The 27,792-nt window shown below is 46.5% G+C and overlaps 1 protein-coding gene across 5 annotated transcripts; it reads left to right on the top strand.

Moving 5' to 3' along the window:
* The first annotated feature begins 869 nt into the window (after positions 1 to 869).
* Positions 870 to 27,431, top strand: TGFBRAP1 (transforming growth factor beta receptor associated protein 1). 5 transcript variants are annotated; one of them, XM_083437738.1, is made up of 13 exons: positions 870 to 1,708; positions 3,738 to 3,843; positions 5,684 to 6,385; positions 8,975 to 9,169; positions 10,982 to 11,136; positions 13,851 to 13,933; positions 16,779 to 17,120; positions 18,776 to 18,833; positions 19,923 to 20,066; positions 20,689 to 20,835; positions 22,847 to 23,006; positions 24,182 to 24,615; positions 26,132 to 27,431. In XM_083437738.1, the coding sequence occupies exons 2-13, from the start codon at positions 3,798 to 3,800 to the stop codon at positions 26,318 to 26,320; spliced, it is 2,655 nt and encodes an 884-aa protein (XP_083293864.1). In that variant the 5' UTR covers positions 870 to 1,708; positions 3,738 to 3,797; the 3' UTR covers positions 26,321 to 27,431. The 5 variants fall into 5 exon arrangements, with proteins under 5 accessions (XP_083293864.1, XP_083293863.1, XP_083293867.1 ...); XM_083437737.1 differs by having other exon boundaries at positions 870 to 1,712; XM_083437739.1 differs by having other exon boundaries at positions 1,298 to 1,460.
* Positions 27,432 to 27,792: the final 361 nt, after the last annotated feature.

The following is a 27,792-nucleotide window of genomic DNA, read 5'->3' as shown; positions in this document are numbered from 1 at the left end:
GGGTGTCCCACCCACTTTGGGCTATGACACCACTGATGTGCACTCGCCACCATTACACCTGGTGAAAAGGCTCAACTTGTCTAAGGTGCTACGGATACTAAAATCACTTCCTAGTCTGACCGACATCTCAGGGCACACTTACCAGAGAGCAAGCCCCATTGACCACACCCTCAAAAATCACTTTGCCACCAACATGCCTGGGTATTGGGCTCCATCCCCACCTTAGGACTGCAACCAGGGCTGGGTCCACCCATGAGGCCAGGTAAGGCGATTGCCTCAGCAGACAAGATCCACAGGGACAGAAGATCCCAGCGTAGATTGCAGAATCGTAGAGTTGGAAGGGACCGGGGAGGGGGTCCTCTAGCCCAACCCCCTGCCATGCACCCAATGCCCTTTTAAAATGTTTTGGGGAGCATTATTGGGTTGCTCTTGTTTTTATTTCTATTATACACATTTTGTGTTTTTATGTTGTGAGCCGCCCTGAGACCTGCAGGTATAGGGCGGTATACAAATTTAAATGATAAGAGTAAACAAACAAGAATGGGGGAATCTCAACTGAAGTACCAAGCACAGGTGGCCTTTGCTTTAAAAACCTCCCAAGGAAAGTGCAGTCTACCACCTTCCAAGGGCACCCGTCCCACTGCCATGCAGCTCTTACCTCCAGAAAGTTCCTGGTGAAGAAGAAGAAGACAACTTTATTATTGGGTTGACAGAAGAAGGAGCAGGAGGAGGAAGAAGACTTTATTATTGGGTTGACTACTGAAGAAGAAGACTTTATTATTGCGCTGACTACTGAAGAAGACTTATTGGGTTGACTGAAGAAGAAGAATATTTTATTTTTGGGTTGGCTGGGTTGCCCCAGCTACTTCGATCGGCTCCCAACCCATGAAAACACAATAGGGCACCCAACATTTAACACTTCCCCATACAGGTCTGCCTTCAGACGTCTTCTAAAAACCAGAGCGTTGTTTTATTTCCTTGAACATCCGTCTTTCCCCCTCCTCCCTTGTCCCTGGCAGCTGGAGGCACCTTTCGGGCAGGACCGCGGCCCGAGGAACATCCTTTTGGGAGCATCCCTCTCCTCCCGTCCAGCCTGGAATAGCTCCGTCGGTTAGAACGCGGCGCGGGGGCCGCCGAGCCCGCAAGTTCGATCCCCGTCGGGGGCAGCTGCGTCTCCCTGCCCCGCGCCAGGGGGTTGGACTAGATGTCCTTCCCGCCTCCCTCCCTGCCTCTGCTCCCTCCCTTCCAGCGGGAGGAGCCTCCGCCTGTCAGCCTCGCCTTGTGACCGGAAGGGCCGCGGCGCCGCCGCCGCCGCCGCCCCCGGAGGGAGAGACTCAGCTGCCGCTGGCTTCGCCACCGCGGCGGCGGGAGAGCCGCGGAGCAGCGCCGGCGGGGTCTGGAAGGAGGAGCGGGCTCGGCTCGCAGCGGAGGCCTCGGCGCGGACGGTCAACAGGGGCTGGGTAAAAAAAAAGACGCCACGCCCGCGCCTTCCTCGCCCCCCTCCTCCTTCCCGGCACCTTCCCGGGTCTCCCTGCCTCTGCCCCGGTCCGGCACCCTTTGCTGGCAGGGGGTCAACCCCGCGCCCGCCCCGGGGTGGGCGTGGTGCCCTTGGGTGCTGGGGGTGTCGCTGCTGCTAGCCCAAGACTGCTCGCCTGGCCTGGTGCGTTGCTTGATACAAAGCTCAGTTTCCCTTTCCGTATCTGGGAGGGTTAGTAAGTACTACTCGTGTGTAGCAAGTGGACGGGTTTTTTAAACTGGGGTGGGGGGTGAAGGAAGGAGGGGTGAGGCTGGTGGTCGTGGGCAGGGCTGGGCTGCAGCAGCCAGAGCTCCTCCCTGCATCTTGGTAAGAATGGTGCAGAGACACCATCTAGGCACCATTAGGCTCATGTATATTATATACGGTGTTTAGAAGGCATCCCTGTATAGGCAAGTTTGTTAAATGTTTTAAATGCGTTTGATGCCCTGTTGTGTTTTCATTGGTTGGAAACCGACCAGTACTGTATATATATTTATATAGGCTTGATAAACTTTGCGCAATTTACACAAATTTCTTAGCAATTCAGCTTCCCATTCTTACATTCTTGGCAGCAGAATAAGTATTGTGCATAAGGCAGGAGGTAATTGCAGGGGGTGGAGGAAATCCCCACCCCCTGCAATCACCTGCTGCCTTATGCACAGTACTTATTCCGCTGCACGTTTCTTTCTTTACTTCGTTCTTACTATCTCCCCATTGCTTATACTTCAAGGTTTATTCATACTGGCCACATGACCTGGAAAGCTGTCTGTGGACAAACGCCGGCTCCCTCGGCCTGAAAAGTGAGATGAGTGCCGCAACCCTATAGTTACCTTTGACTGGACTTAACCGTCCAGGGGTCCTTTACCTTTACCTTACTTCAAGGCTCTCTCTATGTGTTTGTTTGGTTAGCTTTCAGCTAACCAGCTCAAGTTCTCACTAGGTATAGGGGCTGGGCTGGGCTGGGCTGATTGCCTCTGTACAGTTTCAAAAAGTAATGACGGCCATATTCCGTGCCTAAAGGAAGAAAAGGTCAATAAATGACCCCGCCTCCACACACAGGCTTCTTCTTCCTGACTCCCTTGGAGCAGGGACAGAATGGCAGTAGAAAAAACACTGGTTGTAGGCAAGTTTAATGGAAGTCACACTGTCCCCAGAAGTTTGAGCAGTTCCACACTCTTCATAAGCAGCAGTGTTAGAAAGCCTTACAACATCACCTGCTGTTCTGTGGTATGCCATGTTGTTGATGTCTTAATAGAGCGGACACAGGTAATCTGTATAAAAGGAAGGTGCCATAGAGTTATTCTGGTTATCAAAATCCAGGCAGGAAGCAAAGGTGTGTTGCATTTCACAATTGCAGGTGGACTACTGTGTCATTCGTGTGTTGCAATATTCAGTTGTGGATTGGCGTGGCTGAGCCTTCTGTTGTTGTATTTATTCTATGAACTCCTCTGCACTCGAGAGCACATTAGTCAGCCCTGAAAACTCATCATTGTCATTTATTAGATTTGTGTGTCGCCTACTCAACAGCCTCTGTGCGTCTTGAAAATATGCAAAACCACGAATCCAAAGTTTTAAGGCATAATTTATGTGTAATAAAATGACAATCTACAATGAGGCCTCGCATTATAGAAAAATCTTAAGTAAATAAGTCTCCTTATATCAGTAGAATTGAGAAAAAGGTGAGAAATGATATCACATTAAAACTATTATTGTTATACAGTGGTACCTCGGGTTAAGTACTTAATTCGTTCCGGAGGTCCATTCTTAACCTGAAACTGTTCTTAACCTGAAGCACCAGTTTAGCTAATGGGGCTTCCTGCTGCTGCCGCGCCGCCAGACCACGATTTCTGTTCTCATCCTGAAGCAAAGTTCTTAACCCGAGGTACTATTTCTGGGTTAGCAGAGTCTATAACCTGAAGCCTCTGTAACCCGAGGTACCCCCGTAATAATAATAATAATTTTATTATTTACACCCCACCCATCTGTCCAACATTCTTGCATTATTGTTAGCGTATGTAACTTGAAGCATATGTAACCCGAGGTACCACTGTACCTTGTATACCTCTGTTGTTACCACCGCACTTAATACATGGTTAAATAGCTACAACATGCAATGGGATGAAAACTGGCAATTGCTCAGCAAGACATCAGGGAGAAAGAGCTCTGCTGGAGGAGAAAAAAGTCCTGCCTAGTGACTAGTCTTTCACCCTTTTCCCCACAGTGGCCTACAAGATGCTCCTCGCAAGCCCAGAGGCAAGATGGCAACCGGTGTCCTCAGCAAATGAAACTGAGGCACGCGCCTCTTAAAGCCACTGCTTATATCAGAGGTGGGGAACCTTTTTTTCGGCCTGAGGGCTGCATTGTTTCTTGGGCAGCCTTGGGGGGGGGGGACGTGTCTCGTGCCAGCGGTAGGCAGGACCACAGGCAAAAGCAGGTGGAGCAACAGGTTAAATTCCAGCCACACACAAAAGCCAGACCAATACATCTCTCCATTTCTCATTGAAGCAACATGCCTCTCCATATAGGAAAGTGAAAGGCAGTGCGAGGGCTTTTTCCAGCCACGCAAAAGCATTCAATAAGAGGGTCAATGGAGGGGCATGGCTTGGGTATAAAGGAGAGTCCCCTGGGCCTGAGGTTCCCCACACTTCTCTTACACCACCTTGTATTATTTGTTGCATTTCTATCCCACCTTTTCCTCCATGGAGCTCAAAGTGACTTTCATGATTTTCCCCCCTCCTCATTTAATCCCCACCACAACCCTGCAAGGTAGGCTGGGCTGAGAGGCAGTGCCTGGCCTAAGGCCACCCATTGCGCTTCATGTCTGAGTGGAGAATCGAACCCTAGTCTCCTAGGCCAACACTCTAACCACTGCAATATGTGTGGCAGAAGGAGAATATGCTGCAGGTATTTTGATGTCAGATTACACGCCGCACATTCTCTGCTGAGCCACTGGGAGTGAGCACTTAATTCCAAAAAGTATTCCCAACCCTTATGATGGCGTTAGGAATTCAGAAAATTGGATAGCGGCACTGTTTAGGATACAAAAAATTGGGAAGATCTCGAAGCCGTCTTGCTTTCTTGAAAGGTTTTGAGGGTATACTCAGTTTTATGTCAGGATTAAAGTGCAAGTGACTCCCTCGCAGCTGTGCGTATAGGCAATGTGAATACAGTATTTCTGAAGCCGTAAAGGAGAGGGGGAAGCCACGGCTGCGCAGGGACACGGTCTCAGGGCACAGGCAGCCATATTGCAGTGTCTGGATGGGGGAATGCCTGGGGACGCCATGTGTGCTGCTTTGGAAAAAAGAAAGCAACAAAAGTGTGCTAAATCAAAGACAAGTGCATTGCATACATCCTCCTAAAGCAGGGGTTCCCAAACTGGTCTGTGGACGACCAGTACCTGTGAGCTACATTCAGGTGGTTATTTCATATATTGTATGTTATTGTACAGTAGACCCACAACTTATGCACATTTAACTTGTGTGCATTTAGCTTTATGTACTACTAATAATAATATTTTTTAAGGGGATGAGTGTGTGTGGAGGGGACTTTGGCAATACTACCCACCATTGCATCCGGTGTGTTTTGACTATATGCAATGATGGCTTTATGCGCTGTTCCTGGAACATAACCCCCAAGTAAGTTGTGGGTCTGCTGTATTGCAATTTGAATTCTATGGAATTCCAGATCCAAGAATTAAAAAGCAGTGGAAAGAATTAAAAATCATATAGCATCTAGCACAGCACATTACAGTTGCTGCAACAGGCAGAAAAATCATTAGGTGCTCTGACAAGACTCTTAACAGTTTTTAAAGTGGTCCGTGGTGAAAAAGGTTTCTTGGACAAACATACATGCAACCTGTATGCCCAGTAAACCAAGGGAGGTGCTTTTCCTCTTCCTGCTGTCTGCCTGGAGCCGATAAAGTTATAGACTGCAGATTTTGAGCCGATCTGTGCCAGTCTGCTTGCCTTATATTAGCTTCAGGCTAGCCACGTACGGAGAGAAGGTAACAGATGTACCATTTCTAGTGTCGCGTCAGAAAGCGCACCTGTTTACAGGCGCTGTTAACAAACTGAAGCTCTGGGTTGATTCCCTTTAAACGTTCTGTTTGTTCTCCCTGCTGCTTGGGTGTGGATAAAAATAAGCCTCTCTCCTCCTTTTCCGCGGCAGGCCATCTGGAAAGCGCGATGAGTGTCAAGGCCTTCCGGCTCGTCCCCGCGGTGGAGCGGGACTTGCTGATGGGCGACAAAGCCCGGATCAACATTGAATGCATCGAGTGCTGTGGGAAGAACCTGTATATCGGAACCAATGACTGTTCCATCTACTACTTCCTGCTGGAAGAAAAAAACTCGCCAGCTGAGAAAACGTCCTTTTCCGTCTCCAAACAGCTGCACAAATACCTGAGTTTTCGGAAGCCCGTGGGGGAGCTGAAAGCTGCTTCAGCGCTCAATAGGCTCCTGGTGCTTTGCGACAACACCATAACACTGATGAACATGATGAACTTGGAGCCCATCCCCACAGGGGCCAGGATCAAGGGAGCTACGATGTTCACGTTGAACGAGAACCCCATGAGCGGGGATCCTTTCTGCGTTGAGGTTTGTATCGTTTCGGTCAAGCGCAGGACCATCCAGCTCTTCTTGGTCTATGAGGACCGCGTTCAGATTGTGAAGGAGCTTCTCACGCCGGAGCAGCCTTGTGCCGTGGCTATAGACGGCCACTATTTATGCCTCGCTCTCACCACCCAGTACATTATTCTGAACTACGACACTGGCGTTTCCCAGGACCTCTTTCCTTACTCTAGCGAAGAGAGACGGCCCATTGTGAAAAGAGTAGGCAGGCAAGAATTCCTGTTGGCGGGACCTGGAGGATTAGGTAAGGTCGCAATGTTTTCTGCCTCCTGTTGGAAGGTTTTTGGGTCTGCGCTTAGAAAGGGTTTGGTTCTCCCATGATATGTCAAATCTTGATCCATTTGTTCCTTGGTGCTGTGCTATCCGGTCTTAAAGATAAAGGTAAAGGGACCCCTGACCATTAGGTCCACTCGTGGCCAACTCTGGGGTTGCGGCACTCATCTCGCTTTATTGGCCAAGGGAGCTGGCATACAGCTTCGGGGTCATGTGGCCAGCATGACTAAGCCGCTTCTGGCAAACCAGAGCAGCGCACGGAAACGCCGTTTACCTTCCCGCCGGAGCGGTACCTATTTATCTACTTGCACTTTGACGTGCTTTTGAACTGCTAGGTTGGCAGGAGCAGGGACTGAGCAACGGGAGCTTACCCTGTCACGGGGATTCAAACCGCCGACCTTCTGATCAGCAAGTCCTAGGCTCTGTGGTTTAACCCACAGTGCCACCCATGTCCCTCCTATCTGGTCTTACCAATACCTTATTTCTGTGCAATGAGCTGTGATCTCACAGCAGGAGAGCATGCAGACAACAAAAGAAATAAGGAAATAAAAAGCAAAAGTTCACATACTGTTGTGGACACTGGGCTGGAGTGGTGCATTTAAAGATGCCCATAAAATGCTTATGACAATTGTGCAGGCACATCCCAGGCAACAGTTGCAATAGGAATGAATGCACTGAATTGGCAGGGTAAAAGGTTGTGTCCCGCCAGGGCTCTATTTTCTAACTTAAGAAAACGCTATAAAATCACAGTCTGAAGGGAGATGTGCTGCATATTGTACTAAGAGCCAATTGTGTGGAAAGGCCCCAAGACTCTAGCAACTGCTGATAAATCTTGTTTTGTTTTTTAAAAAGTAGCATATTGGAAAACACGAATGAGTAGTCTGATCGTGGAAATTCGTGCTTCCTTAGAGCCTGATCCTAATCAGTGCTAGGCATGCTTGAGCCCATTTAAATCAATGAGATTGCGTTTGCTTTGCTCACTGTAGGATCAGGCTGTTAGTGGCATTCCACTAAAATTGAATTCTGATGTTTTCTGGATTTCGGGTGCCTCCCGTGTCACTTACTTGAGTCGTCCAATTCAGGGCTTGAATTGTAAACAGCATTGTGCCAGGACCTTCCTACTGTAAGAAACAAACTAAGTAAGTAGTGCAGGGTAACTTCGTTTAGCCAACACTGGAGTCAATGGTGCTGCTTCAAGATTCAAACTGCATTATCTGGGGGGAATCGCAACCTCCTTGCTAATACCTGTTTATTTATTGTCCTGTTTTCTAACGCGCTTGGATTCCTTTTGCAGGTTGTAGAATTAAGGTTGTGTTTGTAAAGCTGCTAACCGTAAGCATTTATGTCTCAGCCATAGCTCAGTATAAGACCCCCAGCTTTGCCTGAGATAAGGTGAATCCTACATGGCGTAAATAGCTTGTTAAAGATGAGAGTCCGCTCTTGCTTTCCTTAATAAGTGGAGCCTTCTGTTCTTATGGAGAGGGCAGGTGGCTATTCGTTTCTGGAGGAAACATCTGTGTACTGTTGTTAGGCTTGATAGCACGTGGAGCAATCCCTAAGTCCTAGATCCACAGGCTGCAGGAGACGAGGAACAGGGCAGAGGGGCCTCTCCACCAGTGAGCAAGATCTTTGCCAGCAGAGGGACACGTCTACTGCAGAGAACAGCACTATAGCCGTAGATAGTTCAGTGGGCATGTATCTACCATCTCGCCAGAGTGGTGCATGCTCCGGTTATCTCCCGCTTGGACTACTGCAATGCTCTCTATGTGGGGCTACCTTTGAAGGTGACCCGGAAACTACAACTTATCCAGAATGCGGCAGCTAGACTGGTGACTGGGACCACATAACACCGGTCTTGAAAGACCTACATTGGCTCCCAGTACGTTTCCGAGCACAATTCAAAGTGTTGGTGCTGACCTTTAAAGCCCTAAATGGCCTCGGTCCAGTATGTCTGAAGGAGCGTCTGCACCCCCATCATTCTACCAGGACACTGAGGTCCAGCGTCGAGGGCCTGCTGGCGGTTCCCTCACTGTGAGAAGCCAAGTTACAGGGAACCAGGCAGAGGGCCTTCTCAGTAGTGGCACCCCGCCCTGTGGAACACCCCCTTTGCTTGTTGGCCATAGCTCCGCCCCCTCCCCACCTAGCCAATCATTTGCCGGCTGGGGGGGTGGAGTGAGAGCCAGGTAGGGCAGGCTCCAGCCAATCATCTTTCCAGTCGGTCTTCGGAGCGTCACAACAGTCTGCACAACTGATTCTCGCACAACCTATCCTTTTATCTATTTGTTTCCAAAACTCACTTGTGTGACGGAATATTCCATAATGGTTAACACAGTTTAAAAAGGTGTAGTTTTTTCTTCCAACGGTGCATTGTAGGTTTTGCTTGTCGGTGTACCAAGTTACTGTCGTGCTTGAGAGAAGCTCTTCTTCAGAGCTCCTGAGAAGGCTCTTTCGTGGAGAATTCTTAGTGGGTAACTTTATGCAGATAACTGTGTAGAAGCCAGGTGATCAGCTGGTTGTCCGATCAGACTTCTAACTCATTGCTCCCTTTCTAAACCGGCAGGCATGTTTGCAACTGTTGACGGCATTTCCCAGCGTGCTCCTGTTCACTGGTCAGAAAACGTGGTTGGTGCCGCCCTCTGCTTTCCTTACGTAGTTGCACTGGACGAGGAGTTCATTACGGTGCATAGTATGCTGGACCAGCAGCAAAAACAGACGCTACCCTTTAAGGATGGTCATATCCTGCAAGACTTTGAAGGTACCTAATTGTGTACAAGTGTGTGTGTGGTGAATTACTTTGGGGAAGATCTTACAGTTTTAAAAAACATAAAAGGCAGGGACTGGCTCAAGAGCAAACCACTGAACTTCTTTTCTTAAGCCAAGGATGAAGAACCTGTGGTCCTCCAATGTTTTTGAACTCCCAACAGCCCCCAACCAGCATGGCCAGTTGCCAAGGATGATGGGAGCTGTGGTCCATCAGCAATCTGGTTCCCTATCTTAGTCCTCAGCATTTCTCACTCAAAATATTAAGTATAATATTACATTCCCAGGTTATCTGTACTGCTTGGCCTACCTGTAGCCACAAAACATGCCCTAAGGAGCTAATGAGCTGAATGGCTTTTATTGTGTATTCTCAGGACTGATTGCACTCTTAAGGAAAGGGCGTATGATCTGTGACTCTCTAGGTGTTGCTACACATCAACACCGACATTTAGCCATGCTAGGGTTGATGGAAGTTGGAGTTCCTCATCCATGTTCTGAGGAACTATCATGCTCTGGAGCCAAGGAAACCCACACTTCGAATGTGCATACAGTGATTGAAAAATGCATATATGGGCAAACCCCTAAAAGGGGTCGCTTTCCAGGTCATTGTGCGTGTCAACCTGTCGTGTCCCCGCCTAGTCCCCCCCCCCTTTCTGGGGCCAAAATTGGTGCACATGTTGGCACATTCGTGTGTCACTTGGACACACACAAAATGGCCGCCGGCTGTAAATAGCTGGTTGATTCAAGAGGGTGCACTTCCGGTAATAAGGCTCTGTTGTCCAACGTGAAAGATATTTATTGCCATTGGACAGGAAATATCTCTCCTGTGGGGGTGACATGGAAGTACTTCCTATGGAAGATCGTAGAGACTCAAAAAATAAAGCGGTTGACAGCGTTCGTTTGGCGCTTTTGGAAAGCGTGAGCATGATTTGAGATTGTGCAAGTGCAGCACTCTTCATATTGTTTGTACAAGTGTTGCTTCGAGCTCCTTTTTATGTGGAAATACAACTGGCATATTCTAAAAATAAACTGGCGGGCACAAGCTAAACCGAACTGATGTGGAGTTTCATTTCTTCGTTTTAAAATGGAGGAAGAAAACGTGTTTGTAGAACCATCAGCGACCACTTGTGTACAGTGGTACCTCAGGTTAAGTACTTAATTTGTTCCAGAGGTCCGTACTTAACCTGAAACTGTTCTTAACCTGAAGCACCACTTTAGCTAATGGGGCCTCCTGCTGCTGCCGCGCCGCCGGAGCCCGATTTCTGTTCTCATCCTGAAGCAAAGTTCTTAACCTGAACTACTATTTGTGGGTTAGCGGAGTCTATAACCTGAAGCGTATGTAACCTGAGGTACCACTGTACTTGTAACTTAAATCTATCTTCCATCACTAAAATGTCAGCAAAGATACTTGATCCTAATGGTAACTACATTTTTGCAAGGCCAGGTGTGCCTTCCTAACTTTGACATTATCTGATATATTGCTGTGTTTGCATTGCGCTGGATTTGCAATAATAATAATAATAATAAATTTATATCCCACTCTCCCCAGCCAAAGCCGGGCTCAGAGTGGCTAACAACAATAAAAGTAAAACAGTTTACATAAAATCATAATTAATTGAAATGCATTCTAAAATCACTTCATTCTAAAATCAATTGGAAATCAAATTTCCTCAAAATGTATTTCCTCTTTAAGTTGCATTTAGTTTCTGCATCTCAGTGACTTTTCTATATATATTTTGTTTTTGTTTTTTTAAGTCATTTGCGATCATGTAAAATGGACATCTTGTTTTCATTCTTTTCCCCCCAGGCAGAGTAATTGTGGCTACCACCAAAGGGGTCTATATCTTGGTCCCACTACCTCTGGAAACACAGATTCAGGATCTTTTGGCCAGCCACAGAGTCGAAGAGGCGTTAGTCTTAGCAAAGGGAGCCCGAAGAAATATTCCGAAAGAGAAATTTCAGGTCTGTTGGTATTTTTTGAATGCATCTGGGCATGTGAAGGCAAGCAGAATTGCAAGCAAGCTTTGAAAAGCTGGAAGTCTTATTTCGAAGTATCTAGAAACTGGAGCCATTTACATGCTGGTATCGCAAGAGAGAGAGAGAGAGCCATTCTTAGAGCTGCTTCCAGAATGCCATCTTTAAGCTATGAGATATTAGGAAGCTGTGGCGCTTAGTTGGATTGGGTGTGTTGAGAGTTAAGATTGTTCCATTTTCTGAGTGATGAGCATCCCTGTAAGCATTTGCAACTGGAATAAAAAGGCCGTGTGCCACCTTTTGAGCTGACTAACTTTAATCTTAAACTATCTCTTATGAAAAAGCAAGTTTCATTTACTTCAACAGAAGTAAAGAGCCAGTGTGGTGTAGTGGTTAGGAGCAGTGGACTCATAATCTGGTGAACCGGGTTCGCTTCCCCGCTCCTCCACATGCAGCTGCTGAGTGACCTTGGGCCAGTCACACTTCTTTGAAGTCTCTCAGCCCCACTCACCTCACAGAGTGTTTGTTGTGGGGGAGGAAGGGAAAGGAGATTGTTAGCCGCTTTGAGACTCCTTAGGGTAGTGATAAAGCGGGATATCAAATCCAAACTCCTCTTCTTCTTCTTCAACAGATCTTGCTTCCAGGCGGAAGTAGTAGTTTAGGAAGCGTAAAAGGTGGTGACAGGCATTTGTGGAATGTAAATATCTGTGTTCGTTGGCATCATTATCTCTTTGTTCCATCTCTGAGGGTGGGAGTGACTCGCATAGGCACTGTGCTCATAAGCATTGGGCTAGGACCTGGGAGATCAGGGTTCAAATTCCCACTCAGCCATGAAATCCATGGTCGACTCTGGGGCAGTTGAAATATTTTGGCCTAACCTCCCTCGCAAGGGTGTTGTGAAGATAAAACGGGGGAAGGAGAAGACGCACGATACCACCTCGAGCGCCTTCTAAGGCAAGGTGGGCTATAAATTAAATAAATTGATTAGATCTTCTCTTAGCTATTATGCTGTACCAGCTCTCTGAAACAATTTAGGCTTTCTTGGATATAGGATCACCGTTCAAACTTCCTTAACCCAGCAGCCCTTCATAAAGTCTACCTAAGGGTGGGGGGCTTCGCAGTCTCCCCACCCACTCACCTTCTCGTTTTCCCTTCAAATCACATTAGCTTGAACTCTCTTCAGATGGATAACTTGACTCTACTACCAGAGCTTATTTAATGTCCATGGATTCCCCACCCTGTGTAATTTTGTATTGCTTAAGGCTAGATAAATTTAATTAAATTACAGGAAAGTTTAGAAGACAAATTAAAGCATCAGATTCTTTTCACCATAGAGCATTATTCCATTAGCCACAGCTGAGTCCTCTTGTTTCATCTCCTTTCGCTTTGTGCCGGCGTTCGTCTTCACATGTTTTTGTATATTTATTGCTGGTGCAATTATATCTCATCCTTCTTCCAAGGAGCTCGAGGCACCGTTACGTGATTCTCCACAGACACACAGACACTCTCTCACTCTGTCTCTCGCACATACACACCCTTCTGTGCTTGCAGCGGTCCTGCGAGGTAGTTTAGTCTGAGAATGATTGCTTCAAGGCCCAGGTGCATCTCTGGAGAGTGCTTTGGAAAGGTTGCAATAGGTCTAGAATACACTTATGAGCTTGCCAGGTTTAGCTTCTGCTCAAATCAGCGAAAGGAGGGAACAGGTGGAAATAGGTGCGCTACTTGTGGATTTTGAAAATGTTGCATCTCGATTCAAAGTAGTTGGCTTGTAGACTGTTCTACTGCCATATAACGCTTGCTTCGGGTATGAAAACTGCTTGGAACAGTTTCTACATCTGAGAGAGCAATCAACCCAGTTGCAACTTGCATGTACAGTGGTGCCCCGCAAGACGAATGCCTTGCAAGACGGAAAACCAGCTAGACGAAAAGGTTTTCCGTTTTTCGATGCGCTTCGCAGGACGAATTTCCCTATGCGCTTGCTTCGCAAGACGAAAATGTCTTGCGAGTCTTGAGATTTTTTTTCGCTCCCCACCCCCTTTTTCTAAGCCACTAAACCGCTAATAGCCTTTTAGCAGCTAATCCGCTAATCTGCTAAGCCGCTAATAGCCACTAATAGCGCTAATCCACTAAGACGCTAATAGGGTTGCTTCGCAAGACGAAAAAACCGCTAGACAAAGAGACTCGCAGAACGAATTAATTTCGTCTTGCGAGGCACCACTGTACGTGCATTTTGCGGTGTGCACATTACATTGCTACTTTGAATGCACACAATCCACATGTTCTTATGCTGTTTCCTTCATGGGATTGATCAACTCTGTGGGAATCTCATTGACTTTGAAGTGCCTGTAGGTTCTCAGCTCAGACATTGCTGGAGTCATCTGGAGAAGTTTCTCTTGTGTGCTTCTTTCTCTGTTGCAACTGCCACCCTTCCGCAGTCCCCAGAGGACTTGCCGGGAAGCTGATAGCTAGATAGCTATGCTTCGTAGTCTCAGGGTGGACTTGCAGCCTTACCCAACTCTCTGATTCTCCATATTGTGAAAGTCGTACAAATTGCATGCAGTTATGAGCTTTAAATCAAGTCAGATTCTGGCTTCGTCCTCATTTCAGCATGGCACAACTAGTGTATGAGCCACGCTATATATTTTTGTCTTTCATCGGTTTCCTAAACGGGTGGTATTCCCCCCTCTTTGTTTCCCATTTAGGTTATGTACAAACGAATCTTGCAGCAAGCGGGATTTATACAGTTTGCACAGCTTCAGTTCCTAGAAGCAAAAGAACTCTTCAGGTAATCCCTCACGTGGGGCGAAGAAGACTTTTTGAGTGTTACTCGGCAACCGGTTGGATCCTTGTGCTTGGCTTTAAAGGCTTCCGAGTTCTGAAATATTGTCGTGAGGCAGGACTGAAACACTTCGAAGGCAAAAGATTTAGGATCGCAGGCCAAAGCAAATTTGGGGTTGCTCTTCTTTGATCTGGTAGTGGCTGATGAGTGACGAAACTCTCTGACGTGTTCCCAAGTCCTGCTGATTGCTGTACACTGAAACTGTTACAGGGCCAAGAGATGGTTCTCGTCTGTTCTGCCCACAGGCCCCTGTCTTGCTTGCATCTAGGCAACAGCTGGTGTACCAGGTTTGATTTTGAATCTGCTGGGTGTCTGCAACAATTGCCTTGGCTTTCCCCTTAATATTGGTACAGTGGTACCTCGGGTTAAGAACTTAATTCGTTCTGGAGGTCCGTACTTAACCTGAAACTGTACTTAACCTGAGGTACCACTTTAGCTAATGGGGCCTCCTGCTGCCGCCACCACGCGATTTCTGTTCTCATCCTGAAGCAAAGTTCTTAACCCGAGGTACTATTTCTTGGTTAGCGGAGTCTGTAACCTGAAGCGTCTGTAACCCCAGGTACCACTGTATAGGCATTTTGACTGGTACTGTGTGTATATGTGTGCCAGCAAACTGCATAGCTTCTGGGAACTGAGCTTTTTGGTTTGCTGTTGCACATACAACAGAAGCAATGGTAAATGCGGAAATAGAGTTCTGTTTGTAACGTAGCCTAGATCTGGGGTTACCAACACAGCACCCACAGGCACCATGACATTCACTGCCTCTTGGGCACCCTCCAAAACCCCCTGCCCGCCCTAACGTTTCTGAGCACAATTCAAAGTGTTGGTGCTGACCTTGAAAGCCCTAAACGGCCTCAGCCCAGTATACCTGAAGGAGCGTCTCCACCCCCATCGTTCAGCCTGGACACTGAGGTCCAGCTCCGAGGGCCTTCTGGCGGTTCCCTCACTACGAGAAGTGAGGTTACAGGGAACCAGGCAGAGGGCCTTGCCTTCCCTCCCACCAGATGTCAAGGAAATAAACAACCATCTGACTTTTAGAAGACACCTGAAGGCAGCCCTGTTTAGAGAAGTTTTAAATTTTGATGTTTTATCGTGTTTTTAATATTCTGTTGGGAGCCGCCCAGAGTGTCTGGGGAGGCCCAACCAGATGGGCAGGGTATAATTAATTAATTAATTAATTAAATTAACTTTTGTGGTGTGTATTAATTTCCTTGGCTTCCCATGGCCCTGGCCCTCTGCCATTCCCCACATGAGCTGCAGGCATTCTAACAAAGGGAAGAGGGCAGGGCAGCTGCAGCCTTGCTTTCCAGGATGCCAGCACTCCTAGTTGCCCCTCAGGAAAGGGAAACAAGGAAGAAAAAGAAGAAAAGAGCAGGATCCTGCCTTATAAGTGAGGATGAGGTGGCAGGAGAAGTCTAGAGCTTCTTGTGTGGGGGAAACAACCTGGAGCATTGATGGCGGGAGAGAGGGTTTTCCCTCATAAGTCACCCACATGGGGTGCCCAATTGTGGGTCCTAGTGGGACACTAGGAGGGGGCTTGGGGTGCTTTGACCCTTTGTCCCCCGCTGCGGTTCTGATCTAGATTTCTTAATGCTAAGTTATGGGCAGCTGTAACAAGTGCCCACATTTCCCTATTATTATTTATCAATTTATATACCGCCCTATACTCGGTCTCAGGGTGGTCACAACAGAAAATCGCAAAATAAAAACGTAAAATACATAATAAAAACAAAAAACCAAGCCAGTAACTGCCCCCAAACACATTTTTAAAGGGCATCGGATGTCAATCAGCCAAAGGTCTAGTTGAGAGGGAACGTTTTTGCCCGGTGTCTAAAGGCAAAATAAAGGCGCCAGGCAAACCTCTCTGGGGAGAGCATTCCACAAACGGGGAGCCAGTGCAGAAAAGGCCCCATTCTCATGTTGCCAGCTTCCAGATCTCACAAGGAGCTGCCAGGTGAAGAAGGGCTTCCGAAGATGGTCTCATGGGTAGGTTCATTTGGAAAGAGGTGGTATTGCGTGGTCCTGAGCCATTTAAGGCTTTATAGGTCAAAACCAGCACTTTGAATTGGGCCTGGAAACTAACTGGTAGCCAGTACAGTCAGACAGGATAGGTGTAACATGCTCTAACCGTCTTGCTCCTGTGAGCAACCTGGCTGCTGAATTCTGCACTGATTGAAGTATGTACCTCAGGATGCAAACGGGATCTGTTCCAGAGCTCCGTTCGCATCCTGAATAGAGCGTAAGATGGGACTGCGCGTGTGTGGCCGCGTTTCGCCGCTTCTGCGCATGTGCGTGACGCCATTTTGACAGTCTGTGCATGCGCGAGCGGCGAAACCTGGAAGTAACGCGCTCCTTTACTTCTGGGTCACCGCGGAGAACAACCCAAAAATACTTATCCTGAGTATTCCAGAGAAGCGGACACGGAGCAATGGATCCAAACTACAAGAAAGAAGATTCCACCTAAACATTAGGAAGAACTTCCTGACAGTAAGAGCTGTTCGACAGTGGAATTTGCTGCCAAGGAGTGTGGTGGAGTCTCCTTCTTTGGAGGTCTTTAAGCAGAGGCTTGACAACCATATGTCAGGAGTGCTCTGATGGTGTTTCCTGCTTGGCAGGGGGTTGGACTCGATGGCCCTTGTGGTCTCTTCCAACTCTATGATTCTATGAAGCATATTGGTATGACTGTACCAAGCTAAGTGTCCTCTGTGTGTGTGTGTGCATGCGCACGCATGCTCCTCTGTATACTTTCCCCTTTCTTTTTGCTTCATTTAGTTTGACCCTGTAATTGCAGAGGCGGCCAGCTGGACGTCCGGGAGCTGATCTCTCTCTACCCCTTCCTGCTGCCTTCTTCCTCTTCCTTCATGCGGACTCACCCTCCCCTCCACGAATACGCGGACTTGAACCAGCTGACGCAGGGGGACCAGGAGAAGATGGCCAAGTGCAAGCAGTTCCTCATGAGCTACCTGAACGAAGTGCGCAGCACCGACGTGGCCAACGGCTACAAGGAGGACGTCGACACGGCCCTGCTCAAGCTCTACGCAGAGTCCGGTCACGAAAGCCTTCTAGATCTGCTGGTCTCCGAGAACTTCTGCCTTCTCGCGGATAGCGCCGCGTGGTTGGAAAAGCACAAAAAGTAAGCCTCTGGGTGACATTTCCTAACCCCCAGTAGAGCTCAAAGTGGAAGGAGAAATGCCCAGTCACTACCCTAATTATTTTCTGGGTTTTTGTTTTTTTTAAATATCTTTTAAATAGATGCCCATGTTCCATTTTGAATGATGTGAGGCCTCCGGTGAGCAACTAATTTTTTTCCATAACCTTTTTTAATTTTAAAAATGCAAGCAGCAAAATAGCGTTCTAAGTCCCCTAGTGCCAACTCCCGAGACTACTGTGTGTATGTAAGGTTATTTAATATTGTTTGTTGAAAAAAAGGATTTTAGAGCGGCTTGCAAAAGATGATACCTGCCCTCAGGGTGTTGGTCCAAAAAGTAATGGCACGTGAGGAAAAACGGAATGGGAGGGAGGAGGGAAAAGCAAGCTCAGCACAGTACATATTCCCAGTGCTTTTTTTCTGGAGGTGCTCAAGGGTAAACAGTACTGGCACCTGTTTTTTCTCGAAGAAAAGCAGTGGTTAAAAGTGTGGCAACTTCATGGTGAGTCCTGGCACCATTTTCCCCCCGAAGAAAAGCACTGCACATTCCTAAAATAAACATTTCTTCCTCATAACCCCTAAGTGACTTCCCCTTTTTGCCTTTTAGCATCATCATAGCTCGAAAAGAGAGCCTAACTTTCAAGAAATGTTCCTTTTCTTCCGAAGGCTCTTGAGTCACTCACATAAGAATTGTAAGCTGTTGTGTAACTGCGGCATCCAAATACAGCCGTGCTTGTTGCGTAACTGTAGGAGCCTGAAATTCATGGCTGAGCCCCACGGAGAGCCTCAAGGTCCATAAATAGCAACACCCTAGTGGTCCCGGCCCTAATGAAGTTAGATTAGCTTCAACCAGAGCCAGGGCCTTTTCAACTCTTGCTCCGGTCTGGTGGAACGCTCTGCCTCATGAGACCAGGGCCCTGCAGGATCTAATTTCTTTCCGCAGGGCCTGTAAGACAGAGTTGTTCCACCTAGCCTTTGGCTTGGAGCCAATTTGATTCCTTCCCCCTCTTTCTTTTTCCTTTTTCCTTTCTCCTCCTGTGATGAGGCTGCATTTTAAAATTTTAATGTTTCAATATTTTAATTGTTGTATTTTAATTTTGTTTTTAAGTTGTATTCATTCAACTTGTTATTATTATTGCTTGTTAGCCACCCTTGGCTGGGGAGGATGGGGTATAAATAAAAATTATTATTATTATTATTGTTATTATGAGCAAGGGTTTGAAGGACCGCCTATGTTGATCCTTTCCACTGACTTGTTCCTGCCTCAGCTGAGAAGAGGGCAGAAGGCTATCGGACTGTCTTCCAAGTGAACGTGAGAACAGCCTGATGAATCAGGCCAGGGGCCCACCTGGTCCTGGTGTGTGTGCTCTTCAGATGCTGGATGTGTTGTGTTCTGGAATCAAGGCTACAACCTCACCCCAAAGTAGCAAATAGGAGGAAGAAATGCGACCTCCTTCACTTGTAAAGTGGGAATAAATAAACCCACTTCACAGAAACTTTGCAAGAATTAATCCAATCGGTCTTTATGACGATCGCAAATCAGCCATAATAATTAAATCATTAAGCCCGTTTATCACGCAGAATGCCAAATAATGATTCTACTCATTTGCCTTTTTTTAACAATACTGCTTCTTACACAGGTTCTTCGCGCTCGGACTCCTGTATCACGCAAACGGTCAAGACGCGGCGGCACTACAGGTTAGAGCGCAGCCATGTCTCCAAGGAAATCAAAGCAACACGTAAACCTTTCACGGCGAACCAAAACGTTTCAACTCACGTTTCAGTTCCCGTTCTGGCCATTAGGCAATTGTCATGCATGTTCATGCATTTAAAGCTATTGTTGTTGCTCTCCAGGTAGAGAGCTGAGCTTAATGAAAGGGGAACAGAATTCCTGGTGTGTCTGTGTTGCTCCCTTTTTCTGGTTACCTTTCAGCTCTTTCAGCATATCTGGGCAACAGGGTGGCGGTGGCCGGGTGGCAATATCAGTTGAAGGTCAGGCATGCTATTCAGGTGGCTGGTCATCCATCATCCCAGCCAGGTGTATCGTCTAGTTGCATCTGTCTCTATTCCTTGTCCAGCCGTTCTGGACATTTCTGTAGACATTTCTGGTTTGCCTATCTTGCAGCAGCAGCAAAAAAAAAGTGCTTATTGTATGAGGTTAAAACCACAATAGCTCATCTAAGATCAGCTCAGGACAAGTCCCTCTTGCCTCTCTGCAGGTGGGGGAAGGTTCATAAGTCAGTGTGAAATAGTAGCTACCTAATTTTAATCCGCTTTGGAGTGCTGATATCTTTGCACTTACAGGCCAAAACATTAGAAGCTGGGAGCAGGTTCGCTTATTAAGAATCGGGTAGAATGCTGCCTGTGTTCTGTGAATAAAAGGGGGTGGAGAGATTTGTACGTACAAAAAGGAAGAAGGCAGGCAATGATTTGGAGTGTAGACAGGGAAGATCACATCGGGGAGATGGCACAGCATGGGTAAGCATGCCCAATTGTTGCCAGGATGATGGGCAGGGAAGGATTTTGACATGGGGTCCCCTTTTAGGTGGCAGCCCTGTGTCAAATGTTTACTTTTGCTCTAGGAGTCCAGTGCAGAGGCAAGGGGAAAGACCTGCACTTTGCACCCGTGCTCAGCTCCTGTTGATGCTGTTACACAAGTCTTTGGCATAAGTCTATTGGTTTGGCTAAATTTATATTAACTAACAGCCCGGAGAAAAATAGCAGCTGGCTTTATTGCCGTGGGATTAAACCTGAACCTGATTGTTTCATGCTTCTTTTCGGCTTCAGTTATGGGTGAAAATTGTTAACGGTGACATCCAGGACTCAACACGCACAGATCTTTATGAGTATATAGTCGACTTCCTTACATCCTGCACAGACCATGAATTGGTGTGGAAGTATGCAGAATGGGTCCTGCAGCGAAGCGAAGAGGTTTGTGACTGGGTATTTGTGGGGGGAGGTTTTTGAAATTGAAATTGCTGTTGCTTGGGATATTTGAGTATCATAGACTCGTAGCATTGGCAGGGACCCCAAGAGTCATTTAGTCCAACCCCTAGGTAGGTGTACCATCCATATTTGTTGTCGAAACCTTCCAGGTCTAACAAATCTGTATTTCTTAATGTCATCCACTCCCAGATCCAGGTGAGACGGGCCGCCTCATGATATAATTTCAAATTAAAAATATATTTTAAAGATATATTTAAAATATATATTTTAAATATATATTTAAAATATATATTTTAAATATATATTTTAAATATATATTTTGGCATATATAGTTTGGCAGCAGCACAGCTGTGTGTCCCCACCATTAATCCTGTATAAACTGAATATTGTGCATTCCCTCCCTCAAACATCCGTTGTTGCACCCTGCCAACTTGTGTCATGTTTTCATTGATTTTATTAGCACTAGAAAAGGTCAGATATTTTCAGTCCCTTTTAACAAGTATGAGGCAACAGGAATTGATAACCTGGCACCAGAGACTTGTGTGTGACGTCAGCCATTTATGTAAACTTTGCAAAAAAAATATTAAAAAAATGCATCTTGCTTTAGGTTGGTGTGTACATCTTCACTAGAAGACCCTTGGAAGAAGAACAGAAGAACAGCTTTAATCCAGACGACGTCATCAGCTGCCTTAACAAATATCCCGTATCACTAGTAAAATATCTAGAGTTCTTGGTTCTAGAAAGAAGAGTGAAAGTAAGTGGCGATAGTTGGATCCGGTAGCATAAAAACTGGTGTGCGTCTGTCAGTTTATGCCTGAAGCTCAGAAATAAGTCCAGGTTGTTCCTTTAGTTCTCTAGATTGCTGCAGGGCAACCATGGTAACTTGCAGCTTTAAAACACCTCTATTCCATTCTGCTTGCTTATTGAGACTCTAAGTAGGCCCATTACCAAACTGGATAATTTAACACCAGGAGGTAATTATGGCACAAAGTACACCCATAAGGTGACCCTTTTGCTTATCTATGGGAGCAACGGAAAAACAAGACTTAGCCTTTACATTATTTGCTCTTGGAAGCCCAGTTCTATTTACTGTTGCAGCATAAGCAGAGGAGGAAATGCCTCCTATAGAATCCTGCTCCCTTCTCCGGCTGCTTTTGAGCAGCCCTAAATGCCTGTGTGTCCTGTCCCCCGCCCCCAATTCCAGAAAGGGGCTCTTAGTCAGCTTCTAAGGCAAAGATACAATGTCCCTCTGCACCAGGCATAGGCAAAGTCGGCCCTCCAGATGTTTTGGGACTACAACTCCCATGATCCCTAGCTAACAGGACCAGTGGTCAGGGATGGTGGGAATTGTAGTCCCAAAACCAGCTGGAGGACCGAGTTTGCCTATGCCTGTTCTACACTGAGAGGTCCAGCTCCGAGGGCCTTCTGGCAGTTCCCTCACTGCGAGAATTGAAGTTACAGGAAACCAGGCACAGGGCCTTCTCGGTAGTGGCACCCGCCCTGTGGAACGCCCTCCCATCAGATGTCAAGGCAATAAGCAACTATCTTACTTTTAAAAGACATCTGAAGGCAGCCCTGTTTACGGAAGTTTTTTAATGTTGTTGTTGTTATTACAGTTCCCATCATCCCTGACCACTGGTCCTGCTAGCTAGGGATGATGGGAGTTGTAGTTCAAGACCCAAGTTTGGGAAACACTGCTTCACATCAAGGATGGGGAACCTCAGGCCCGGGGAAACACATGTGCCCCTCCTGACCTCTGTCTGACCTTCAAGACTCTTCCCACCCCCAGGCTGCATCCCTCATTGGTCCTTGCAAGTGCTTTTAATTGGTTTGATTCTTTCCTTAAATTATGGTGATGCCTCTTGCTTGTCTGATGGAAGGTGGGTGGGTGGGTGCCTGACTCTTCTCCTCCTGTAAAAAAATAAATAATAGAAATGTTTCATTCATTTTGCCGGCCCCCACCAATCACTGCCATGCAGCCCCTGGAAGGTTCCCCACAAGTAAATGTGGCCTTTGGGCTGCAAAGGATCCCCCACCCCTGCCCAAATCTCCCTTGTCTGGTGAAGTGTTTTCTCTGGGGTGCTTGGTATTCCAGCATGACTGCTGTCTCCCAACCTCTTCTGCAGCAATAGGGCAAAGGCTTCCTTATCTCCTTCCACTAGGAGTGTAGGATCTCTAGAATGTGGAATTAGACTGTTAAAAAGATGAGCTCCCCCCCCCCCTCCTTTTTTCTCTTTTTTTAAAAAGCCAGTCAGTGGGTGGTTAGGAAGAAGTAATTCCAAGATTAGAAATTTTTGCATAACTTCAAATGCTTTAGAAGCACGATTTTATATAATAATTGTTTTACCGAAAGCGAGAAGGACTCTGGGCTTAGGTAAGCCCGCTGAATTCGAATGGGTGAGATGCAAATAGGAGGAAAGAGTGACAAAATTGTGATAAGGTAAAAGTGGCATGTGAATTAATAGATAATAGGATTCGTGCTCCTTGAGTTATTGCTAATGGTGATCATATTTTGAAAGGCAAATGAATTCTTTCTATTTAAGTGCTGCTCTGGAACTCCTTTGCTCTTGCAGCGCACGTGGAATTTCAAATTCTGAATTTCTCAGAACACAGGTGCCCAGTCCTTTTGAAATGGTTTTGTTTTCTTTTTAACCATTTTGTTGTTTTTGAAAAATTCAAAATACTCTAACATTAATACTCCAACATTAATAAAGCTACTTATGGAGACAGTCTTGGAATTAAAATATTGTCTTTTATGCTGGCAGAAGGAAAAATTCCACACCCATCTGGCAGTCCTTTACCTGGAGGAAGTCCTGCGTCTGAAATCACTGGCTGCAGAGAAGAGTGAGGAATTGAGCAAATCGCAGGCGAAGCTACGCAGTCTTCTGCAGAAATCTGACCTTTATAGAATTCGTTTTATTTTAGGTAAGAGAACTGAAATTGTATTTTATATGCTTCTGATGAACGGTCTGTTGTTGTTTTTTTAACCAGCTACACAGGCAGAGAAAAGGAAAAGGACATTTGAATTGCACAAGGGTGATTTGAACTCAAGTTGTCTGAGGGATAACGTTAAATGCTTTGTGTTGATGTCGGTTCCTGTTGCATCATTACAGTGTCAGGATAACTCGGGCCTAGTTCAGCTTGCTATGGGATCCAGGAGCAGCTCCCTGCAATTCAGTGCATTCCAGAATTTGATGGAGGCATCAGCGTAACGTGCCTGATTGCCACAATCCTTCCACTATAACTTTCTGGGCAACTGGACATAGCCCATATTAGGTCATTTTGGCATGTGTGTGGGTCTGTGCCCCGCTCCAGTATGGCAACAAATGAACCCAGCCAGCAACGTGTGAATTCTAAGAAGTGGCTTTAGGGGCATAAGAACATAGGTCTTTTAAACTGTGTGTTTAATGCTGCGTTAAATGCAACCGCACTGCCAAAAATAAGGTAAATATCAGCAGGGATCCCAGTAGCAGGCTTGCACCAGGGTCTCCCCCAGGGCTCTGCTTTCTGCTGCATTTCCAAAAAGCTGTCTCTGAGAACTGGGGGAATCCTGCAGTGATGAGTAAAACAGCTGGGTTAGGTGGGAAGCCAGCCCTGTGTCGGAAAGGGAATGTCTTCTGTTCGCGAATGAGTCTTATTTCCATCCTGCTCATTGTACAATGGTACCTCGGGTTACATACGCTTCAGGTTACATACTCTTCAGGTTACAGACTCTGCTAACCCAGAAATAGTACCTCGGGTTAAGAACTTTGCTTCAGGATGAGAACAGAAATCGTGCTCCTGCGGCGCAGTGGCAGCAGGAGGCTCCATTAGCTAAAGTGGTGCTTCAGGTTAAGAACGGTTTCAGGTTAAGAACGGACCTCCGGAACGAATTAAGTACTTAACCCGAGGTACCACTGTATTCAGAAACATAACGATGAGCCCAGAATTCTACATGTAACTGCCCTGCCAAGTGTTGGGAGGGAATTTTTGTTCTTGATTTTATCATTCTGCTTGCTCTTCGTTTTCCGTTGTTCTTTTAAGACAGCTAGCTTTTCTGAGGAATATAGCTTTCTCTTGCACTCTAACAAGGCCTCTGCTTAAAACGTTACATTCGGCAGATAAAATCAGCGGCACGGATCTTCACATGGAGTGTGCGATACTCTTTGGGAAACTGGAACAGCACGACAAAGCTTTGCATATCCTGGTCCACGAACTGAAGGACTTTGCTGCCGCGGAGGAGTACTGCGTGTGGAATTCGGAGAGCAAAGACCTTCCTTACAGGAAGAAGCTTTTCCACATGCTCCTTTCGGAGTATCTAAATTCCAGCACATCGGAGCACCAACTGGCCATGGCGGCTGTAGACCTCCTAAACAACCACGCGGCCGAGTTTGACGCGGCCTGCGTTTTGCAGCTCATACCGGACACCTGGTCGGTGCAGCTCCTCTCCTCGTTTCTCTGCGGCTCCATGCGGGAAAGCATCCATGCACAAAGAATGACGCAGATCGCACTGGGCTTAGCAAAAGCGGAGAACCTCACTTACACGCACGAGAAGGTGAGTACAGTGGACCCTCCAGATATGAATTAAATTCATTCTGGGGGTCTTTCCGAAAAGTCTGTAGGCAGAGGCGTCACTTCTGCGCATGCACGAGGTGTGCAGAGCGCTTCAGCACATGCGCACGTGGCAAAACCCGGAAGTATTTGCCACGTTTAAATAATAATAATAATAATATTTTTTATTTATACCCCGCCCTCCCTAGCCAAGGCCAGGCTCAGGGCAGCTAACGAGCAATAATAAAAACAAGTTGACTGAATACAACTTAAAAACAAGATTAAAATACAACATTAAAATATTGAAACATTAAAATATTAAAATGTAGCCTCATCACAGGAGGAGAAAGGAAAAAGAAAGAGGGGAAGGGAATCAAATTGGCTCGCTTAGGAAGCTGCCTCCCCGTGCCCTTGCACCAAAATGGTTTTGCCACGTTCGTAACCTGAAAGTTACGTATCCAGAGCGGTACATAACTAGAGGGTCCACTATATGCCAATTTTGCTATTGTTCAACATGGCAAAGCCTTTTTAGTGCCAGGGCACGGGGAGGCACCTTCCTAAGGCATGCTTTCAGCTGTTTCAGAAGGTAATAAGCCACGGGAAAGAGGCAAGCCTTCATAGACATGGTGCAAGGAGCCCTCGACATTGGGGTGGGGAACCTGCGGTCCTCCAGGTGTTGTTGAACTGTAGCTCTCATCATTCTTGCCTCTTGGCCAGGCTGCTTGGAGCTGATGGGAATTTCAAGTTCAGCAGCATCAAGAAGGTATGAGATTGGCTACCTCTGCTGTACACACACACAGAACCGGTGCGATGGATGTTCTCCCAAAGCTGCCCTGGGAGAAGGAAGCAGAGTAGGGAAGAGGGGAATATTTGCATCTTTACCAGAATATAATATATAAAATAGTGAACTATAAGCCCTACCACCGCCTTCCATAGACCTTTTTTGTCTCATAAAGTTGATACCCTGCTTGACTGTAAAAGCAAGCAAACCTTAAACAGTTTTAAAAACAAACAGAGCAATAGAATTATCATTAAAACGACTATTTAAATGTTCTTTAAAAATTTAAATTGGCCATAAACCAAAATCAGATTAAAGCACACGTCTACATCCTACATATGGAATTTTGCATTCATGTACAGATGAACTACATGGCTGCACCCCTAAAGAGCTTTTTAATACCCCTTACTGTCAGGGCTTCCAGAAAGAAACTTTAGAATTGTAGCTTGATTAGTTTACCAAAAAGCATGTCAGGGAATGATCATTGCACCCATTCTAATAGACGGCATATGCCACCAGTGAAGTACACAGAGGGTCGCACTCAGCTAAGTCCAACTCACGAGTAGCACCCTTTGAAATGAATGAACCTAAATGACTCCTGTCCATTCACTTCAATGGGTCCACTCTAGCACTGAATACCATTCAGAGTAGCAATAGTCCCTGTGACAAAACGGCAGCCTCTTAGCACCCTCATCGGTTCACGTTTTCAGCGGCTCATTGGCTTGTTTCTCCCGCTTTGCAGGTGAAGCTAAAAGGGATCCCAACGGTTCTCTCGGACAGAAAGGTCTGCCAGATGTGTCAAAGCCCTTTCAGCGAGCCTGCGTTCGTCAGGTACCCAAACGGCAGCGTGGTCCACACACACTGCGCTGCGAACCGACATGTGAATTCCAGCACAAACCACCATCTCTCCAGCCCCAGCGGACGGACATGAAATATGCCCAAGGTAGTGCCAGACGCTGCGTTGGTTAACTCCTTAGAGTAACCGAAGGGGACTCTGCTGGGCGAAAGAACAAAAATAAGTCGAGGAGAGAGGAGTTTACCCTGGGGTTGATGGAGGAGGACTTTTGGTCAAACACGGCCTCTTAAACTGCTGATCTCTTATGAATGTAGGCAGCACAAGAAATTGCAGGTGTTTATATAACGAACAAATACTTTCCTCACGGTAAGGGTGCTGGGTAGGGGGTGGGGAACGGAAAAGCTTTTTAAAAATACATATACCTATATTAAAACGTGCACTGAATTCGGTGATCAAGTGGTCTAGGAAGGAGAGGGGCTGATGAGCAAAAACATCTCTTCCCCAGAAAACCGATTCTGTCTCTTGAATAAGTGGCATGAAGGAGCACTTTCCTCTTGAGAGTAGAGCATAGCCTGCATTATGTTCTCTGCCGGGTCTAAATTTTGCCTGCCGGGACAGCGTCATGAACTTGTTCTGTGCTCTTAAATACTGTTTTTTTGTAAAAAAAACAAAAACGATTTGTTGCACTTTTGAGCCTTTGTCCTTTATTCTCTGCCATGCAAGTCCATTTGTTACAAAACCTCTTGGAAGCGCTAGGACCCTATGGGAGCTCCTGCTCAAATGGGGAGGGAATGAGAGGGGGCATGATGACAGGATCACCATGCTGTGAAAAAGCCACTGTTTCTGACACTACTAATTGCAGCGCAACCACCAGGGTCTGCCACCTGGATTCATAAACCATCGACCGGAGGTGGGTGTGGGTAGGTGGGTGGGAAGGAAGAGTCTTTAATAACTGTAACGACTTATTTATTATCATACAGATGTTCTGTAAATACAGTTGAATGAAATGGTTTTTATATCGGCGTTCCCCTAGAGCAAACACATGTAACCGGTAATTCCAGGTATAGCTTTTGAAGAGTCTACACCTGAGGTTGTGTGAAGAAACAATCTGCGGTTCTGAGCTCCTTTGCAAGAATGGGTTCATTCAAAGGGATTAAGGGATGCAGTCACCGCAACGTCCGTGGTTGCATCGCGATGGTGCGCAGTAAGCTTGATAACACTTAATAAATGCTCTGTGGATACGGAAGTATAGCGTGCCAAACTTTTTTTTTAAAAAAAGACACCACCGTGTGTAGGTAATGTGCAGTTTTACTACGTTATTTGTACATACAAACATACACATCCATCTGTGTTGCTCTGTGTCACTCCTAACACAGTGGTACCTCGGGTTAAGTACTTAATTCATTCCGGAGGTCCGTTCTTAACCTGAAACTGTTCTTAACCTGAAGCACCGCTTTAGCTAATGGGGCCTCATGCTGCTGCTGCGCTGCTGGAGCACAATTTCTGTTCTCAACCTGAAGCAAAGTTCTTAACCCGAGGTACTATTTCTGGCTTAGCGGAGTCTGTAACCTGAAGCATATGTAACTCGCGGTACCACTGTATTCAGT

This window comes from Podarcis tiliguerta (assembly GCF_965153285.1).
Source record: "Podarcis tiliguerta genome assembly, chromosome: 4".
Classification (NCBI taxonomy): Eukaryota; Metazoa; Chordata; class Lepidosauria; order Squamata; family Lacertidae; genus Podarcis; species Podarcis tiliguerta.
Note: the sequence above shows the minus strand (reverse complement) of the source record. Positions and strands in the feature narration are given on the sequence as shown.

Excerpts from the sequence above, each read along its gene's own strand:
- TGFBRAP1 (XM_083437738.1), top strand. The coding sequence starts at position 3,798 with ATGAAACTGAGGCACGCGCCTCTTAAAGCCACTGCTTATATCAGAG. Across the intron at positions 20,067-20,688 it reads TCCTGCAGCGAAGCGAAGAG|GTTGGTGTGTACATCTTCAC; the intron begins GTTTGTGACTGG and ends ATCTTGCTTTAG. Across the intron at positions 20,836-22,846 it reads TTCTAGAAAGAAGAGTGAAA|AAGGAAAAATTCCACACCCA; the intron begins GTAAGTGGCGAT and ends TTATGCTGGCAG.